This window comes from Sinocyclocheilus anshuiensis, unplaced genomic scaffold (genome assembly GCF_001515605.1).
Source record: "Sinocyclocheilus anshuiensis isolate Anshui unplaced genomic scaffold, SAMN03320099.WGS_v1.1 scaffold1185, whole genome shotgun sequence".
NCBI classification, from domain to species: Eukaryota; Metazoa; Chordata; class Actinopteri; order Cypriniformes; family Cyprinidae; genus Sinocyclocheilus; species Sinocyclocheilus anshuiensis.
In genome coordinates this window covers 44,504-51,660 of record NW_015548278.1, presented here as the reverse complement: position 1 = coordinate 51,660, position 7,157 = coordinate 44,504, and the positions used below count along the sequence as shown (strand labels likewise).

The 7,157-nt window shown below is 38.0% G+C and overlaps 1 protein-coding gene across 1 annotated transcript in view; it reads left to right on the top strand.

Moving 5' to 3' along the window:
* Positions 1 to 6,238, top strand: part of LOC107655802 (polymerase I and transcript release factor-like) — a 23,141-nt gene extending 16,903 nt beyond the window's left edge. Inside the window, exon 2 of the mRNA XM_016443377.1 lies at positions 3,541 to 6,238. Within this exon, the coding sequence (XP_016298863.1) occupies positions 3,541 to 4,398 (858 nt within the window). The 3' untranslated portion in view covers positions 4,399 to 6,238. The remainder of the gene's footprint in view (positions 1 to 3,540) is intronic.
* The last annotated feature ends 919 nt before the right edge of the window (positions 6,239 to 7,157 follow it).

Sequence of the window (7,157 nt, the reverse complement as noted above, 5' to 3'; positions counted from 1 at the left end):
CGATAGAGCATTAACTTTTAGCGACAGTCCCCGGATATTTGAATTCTGAATCGCCGCAATACGTACCTGAAGAAACGTAATAAAAACACAGCAATACGTACCTATATCAACGTAATAAAAACGTGCCAGGGTTCATGTATTGAACCCGTGGTTTAGCGGCACTCAGTGGGCATTTCTCTTTGAAACTGCGGCGAAACGTGCAGTAAGGTACGTAAAAACGGTGCTGCAGAAAAGTACCCAGAGGTACGTATTTTTATGAGACTGGGTTGCGATTAGATGCCCTTCTAATACTATGAACATCATCGTGGTATGACTTCATATTTGAACCATTTGAAATAACACTGTACTACAGCAAAGTACTTTTATTGCATACTATTACACAAGTTCATAACGGTGTGTGGGTCTTGATACCATATTTATCTGTACTGTTTATGTTAGCATGTTAGCATTAGCATCAAGTTCATTACCTTAAAATTCATTAGGGTAGTACATTTTTTGTCATATCGTAAGAAGCTATTGTGCTGGATTCGTATCAAGCCTGCAACACGACCTCTCTCCCGTCAGATCTCCACTGTTTTATTTGATACATGCGAAAAGCTGACAAATAAACAAAAAAAGTCTTTACTTAGACCCAGAGAAATAGTTTGACAAAAAATATTTGGTAACACTTTATTTCGATAGTCCACTTCAGACATTCTATTAACAGTAAGTAACTTTGCAACTACATGTCAACTAGCAGTCATTAGAGTATTAGTAGACTGTCTGCTTAATATCTTCTAACACTTTATTTTGATGGGTCCACTACATACAACATACTGACTATCAGAAACTTTGCAAGTATATGTCAACTTATTCTACTAACCCTAAACCTACCCTAACAGGGTATTCTGAGAGTTATTAGACATGTAGTTGCAAATTAATGAGAATTAGTTGACATGTAGTTGACATGTAGTTACAAAGTTACTTAAAGTTAGTAGAATGTCTAAAGTGGACTATCAAAATAACGTGTAACCAAATATTTTGATAAAGTTTTTGTGCCTGGCAAAATATTGTGGGTAAAATTCAGTCATTTTTATAGAAATCTGTGCAATCAGGGGTTTTGTGTGAGGGCATAAGAGCTGCAGGCAGATTTCACTCATATCAAGTTGGTCATGAAAGATTCATAAAAGTTGCTTGGTTTAATAGTGACTTCTGTGTGAGCTGTGGTTCATACTGTACACTGCCATTTTTGATAATAGAAAATGGATTTTTGCCTGTGAAACTTGTAGAGGGAGCAGTCACAAAAGTCCATTTGGCTGCAAAAACTCCAATTTTGTCATTGACAAAGCTTTCGTTGGTCTTAATAATTAGATTAGATTAGATTAGATTCAACTTTATTGTCATTGCACATGTAAGGTACAAGGCAACGAAATGCAGTTAGCATCTAACCAGAAGTGCAATAAGCAGTAAGAAAAGGATATACAGTGTCTACAATATGTTACAAATGTACAATAAATATACAGATAAGGCAGTACTATGGACATATTATAATAATAATATAATAATTGGTTACTTCTACACTTCTCTCTCTATTTGACATAAAATAAACATAAAATCATCCTAATGAAACAACCAAAATATTACCACATATGTAAGGGATAATGTACATCCAGCCAGTTGTTATCGTAGAATAACCCCCGAGAGGGTGATCAGGAGCCCGACATGATTCGGAGGGATCTTGTATCACCCTGAAGGGGGTTATTCCGCGATAACAACCGGTTGAATGTATATTATCCCACTTATTACATGGCTACTTCACAAATAAGTAAATAATTAGACACAAAATATTGATTTGAGTTTAAATATTTGAACGCAAACTTCTGTGAACACAGCAGTTGCAAGCAAGCGGCAAGTTCAAACTAGACAGACATTTAAGAGATACGGTGCGGTCAAACCACTTATTACACAACATTTCACTATATAAATAATCAAGCGATAAAATATATTGATTTAAGATGAAAATGTTTTAAAAACTTTCCAGTTTGTTAGTTATCTTATAGTCCATTACAGTGTACAAAACAATCATCGCAAAATGGCAGCAGCAGCATTTGTATGAAACGAGAGAGTGAGTCTGTGATACCAGGATGACATAATTAAATAATTGCACCCATGATATTGAATTGAGTTTTAATATTTTATTAGCTAACCAAATGCAAAGCTTCCACGAAGAAAAACTGTTCCTTGCAAGAGTATAGTTACGACTTCAGTTACCCGGATCAGCCTGTGTTATCAGCTTTTACCAGTTGTTATCGAGGGATAACATACCTCGCAATGGCGGGACTGACCAATCAGAATCAAGTATTCCACAGAGCCGTGTAATAATTCAAAATACGTCTATCCCCATGTGCAGTACCAACAAGTAGGATGAATGAAAACACTGTGTACAAATACAAAAACCTCCAGCAGCAGCAAATAACCTTATAGCACCATAAGCTTACCAACACATTGTTTGCTTGTTTGTTGCTTTACCTGTGTAGATCATTTCTCCCAGCTCGATGCAGAGGAAAGAATAAATCAAACAACAAGAAAATACATTTTTATATTTGTTAGTTTGGTCTGGGAATGTTGGCAGGGACATTAACAGAGCAAAACGGGATGACTCAATGTATCACACTAACGGAAAATATGTCTCCTTTACAAACAAGTCAGAGCATTGTGCTGTAGAAAAAGAGTGTGCTTGGGAACGAGGGGCTTTGCAGGATGGAATGCTGGGAATTAGGGTCGGGCAGGAGGGTGGGTGGGAGACAGGTCGGAAGGGAAGGGAAGGGCGATGAAAGAATGGAAGAACAACAAAAGAAAGAAAACAAAAATTCTCAGCTCTGGCTGAGTCGTGCATGTTCTCCATGTGTCAGCCTCTGTTAGAATTGATTTAAAATAGCTCTTTCATATGCACATGCTTGTTTGACACAACAAATAGTAAAGGTTTGCATCAGGATTTCCCTGCTAAAGTTGGTATTAATGAGGGATACAGAAGGTAACTTTTAGAATGACCTTTTAACTGATACAAACCATACAATTGCGTAATATAATGTTTGTAGTCACCCTACAAACATCATAAAATCATATCAGTGACCCCAGTGAAATCAAATGTTCTGTCTAATAATGGTTTTGTTGTGAATTCAGCATGTGGGTGGGTGTGCTTTTGTGAATGTGTTCAAGGTCACCATTAATGTTAGTACGGAGACTGAACAATAGGGGCATTAAATGGGATACAAAAAGACAGGACATTGATTGTTTTGGCAGTGCTTATTTTGGAGATCTGTTAAACACATTTGGCAAAGGAGGCTTATTAATTTTCAGCAGAAAGTATCAGTGGTTATTGCATAATGGTAGCATGTTGGTACAGAAGGTGGTAGTTGGGCTTTTTATTAAGTCATGGCCTGAGTAAAAAGGACCCACCACTGATTTTCTTCATTTTCGTATCTAGATATGGAAAGAAAGTAAATTTACAAATGTTCTGAGGAATGTGAATGACATGATTATTTTGTTGTCTCTCTGCAGGACGAAGTGAAAATACCTTCAAAAGTCAGTGTGGCCAAGTCCATGAAGTTTACAGAGCCTGTGGAAGGAGAAGCTGAAGGTGAACACAAAGCAGCAGCAGAGGAAGGAGGAGAGGACAAAGAGAAAGTCCATCTGGACCTGTCCTCTGATGAAGAGGAGGTGGAGATCGAGGAGAACATTGAGGAGTCTCGAGCAGAGCGCATCAAACGGAGCAGCCTGCAACGTGTCCAGAACATCAAAACCGTTTTCTCCAATTACAAAATGGAGAAAACCAAGGAAAAGACCAAGGAGAATTTGGAGAAGACCAAACAGAAGACCAAAGATAACTTTGAGAAAACTCGCATGAAGACCAGAGAGAACTTGGAAAAAACCAAGCAGAAGACCAAGGAGAATCTTGAGAAGACCAAACAGAAAACCAGAGAGAACCTGGAGAAAACGCGTCACAACATAGAGAAAAAGATGGGCAAACTCGGCAATCAGATGTCTGTGAACCCCGAGCGCAAGGAGAAGATCAAGTCCTCGCAGAAAAAGATGGTGAAGTCTTTCACTCCTGACCACACCATCTATGCTCGCTCCAAAACGGCCGTCTACAAGGTTCCCCCGTTTACCTTCCATGTGAAGAAGATCCGTGAAGGAGAAGTGGAGATCCAGGGAACCGAGATGGTGGAAGTTTTTGGGGAAGCAGAGGAGGTGGAGAATGCAGTGATGGAGGGAAGAGAAGATGAGGAGATGGAGATGGAAGGTGGCAAGATGGTGGATGAAGACGACGAGACAGAAGATAGCCCTGAGATGAGAGCGCTACTGGAGAGGGGAGAAGAGCTGGTGTTTGTGGAAGACCATGACAGAGATAGCGATTAGTGTTTTTGTGTGTGTTTGGGTGCTTACACATTAGAGAAACTTGTTACAGAACGTTATATTGGTAGGACAGTATGGAAGGCTTAGATTGGTATCGAGTCAAATTTGATTTCTGAAAGCTCATCTGAGATTCTGATCAATGAATTGATGCCTAAAGGAGTTTTGGTTGCTTAACAGAGCATCCGTTTTGCCAAACCCTGATTGTTTTCTGCTACATCTTTGTGGAGCACCATCCCCATTAAAGTGTTTTCAGCGTTCTCTGACATAGCATAACCTCTAGTGTGTAGGCGCCCTGAGCGTGTGTGCTGTACTGCTAGTCCAGATATTGGATTCTGCAGGAGAATGTGAATGTGTCTTTTTGCATGTGTGTATTTGCATCTTTTATAGCAGCAGAATGGTTCCAATTTAAGGTGACTCCATTCACCTAACGTTTGTACGAGTGAGTAATTTACTGTACTAGTCCAAGTAACTTAGTTCCTTGAGTTCATCTTGTTTGGTAAGGGTAAGGGGTGGGGACTAGGCGTGCCAACCAATAAGATGCAACATGGTATCTGGGAACATTATTGTGCTAGATGGACAGCATGAACATAAAATTGCAACTATATGAAACAGATAACAGACGGATGGCTTGATCAAATGAACAACAGACTTGTTGGACAGGTGGTTCTTTTGTTCTTGAAGATTATTTGGTCACACTTTATATTAGGTGGCCTTAACTGCTATGTACTAACATTAAATACCTACAAGACTATGGTATCTACCGTGTAACCACATTCCCACATTTACTGCTCATGAGTTTGGGCTATGGATAGGTTAAGGAGTAAGGGTTGGGTTACAGTTAACAATGTAACTAATGAAATGATAGATATATTGTATCAAATTATTAAGTACATACAGTAGTAGTAAAGGCCATCTAATATAAAGTGTTACCAATTATTTTCCTTCTTGTTGTAGTCTCACATGTAGAGCCACAGACTGTTCTTCACTTTTTATAGAAGGTGGAGGAACAAACCAAAATAAGAAAACCTGAAGTATTGCTTCTAAGTGCTCATTTTTTATATATATATATATTTTATATATCTTAGAGTTTAATGAATAATGTTACATTTCCTTACAACAGACTGTGGTAGTCAAACAGTTACATTGATTCTTTTTGGCCTCAATGTGACAAACTACACAAATAGTAAATAGTATAAAAAAGAAGAAAATGAAACAGCATTTAAACATCCAAAATGATTATGCGAATACATGTTTTTGTCCTTTTGCATGAAGTTTACTGGAAACTCTCAAATCATATTGACGATAAAAGAAGTATAAATATCTATAAAATGATCTTGGTTTCAGAATGGCACTGCAGGCATGCTCAACAACAAAGGCACCAGTGCTCTTTACCCATTTAAAACTACTGTTTGTGTAACATTTGTTCGCCCCCTGGTGGACATGTGTGGTAATATTGTAATGGGCCAATGAGTGATGAACCCTTAGCCTCATTTATTGACCTAAGAACACAAAAGTTATAATAAGCAAAACAGGTATAAGCAGCAAAAAGCTACAGATAATGTCATCAGCACCTCTGATTTGAAATTAAACACATATGATAATGAATCACTGCTATTACTTAGAGCACAATCATTTCTCAGATGTGTTAACTCCATTTTCCTCAATGCTCAGATTGTATCATTTCAGCAATTGCGTAATCTTGCAAAAGTTTTACTCTGCTTGAAGCATCTTATTTTTTGTTTTATTTTTGCTTGTGTAGCTGATGATGCATTTGAATACTCTCTTGTAATGTCACACGTCTTAACCACTAATGTGTTAATAAAAGCAATCATGCTTCACACTCCATGAGTGCAATTTATCTGATAAGAATGAATGTAATCTTTTTACACTCTATTATTGTGTTACTGCATATTTACAATTACATCAAGTTTTTCCCTTCTTATGTCACACTTGCTAATAATATGACAATAGAACAGCCAGCAAAGTAATTATGCATTATGCAACAACTTGTGTTCATAATATAATTTATATCATGACAACTGGGGTGGTACGTTTTCAAAAGGTACATGTTTGTATCTAAGGGGTCCATTTTGGTACCTTAAAGGTACATATTAGTACTTAATGTGTACATATTAGAACCTAATAAGTACAAAAGTGTACCTTTTAAAAAGGGACAACCCCAGTGACAGCTGTTGTACCTTTATTTCTGGGAGTATACAAGAACTTGCTACTTCCAATACATATGCCGATACACTGCTGTGAGTATTTAAGACATACTGCTGCTGCACAAATAGTATATAAAATAACTCGTAGCAGATCTATACAGGTGGAGCTGGGGAAGGTGGAATGCACTGCGAAATGCTGTAGTGCAGTGGTTCCCAACCACGTTCCTAGAGGCCCCACAATACGGCACATTTTGCATTTCTCCTTTGTCTGATACACCCATTTCAGGTCTTGGAGTCTCTATGAGCTGATGATCTGAATCAGGTGTGTTTGATTAAAGAGACATGGAAAACATGCAGTGTTTGCAGGGCTCCAGGAATGTGGTTGGGAACCCCTGCTCTAGTGAATACTAACTAGTCATTTAAAATTTAGGAACAACACGAGGGTGAGTAATTAATGACAGAATTTTCATTTTCAGCAAAGTCATTGGCTGCGAATGCATCATGAACCAATCAGCTTGTGCAAAGTAGTTTAAAGGGGTCCTATTATGCTCTTTTACAAAGTCTTGATTTTGTTTTGGGGGTGTACTAGAACATGCT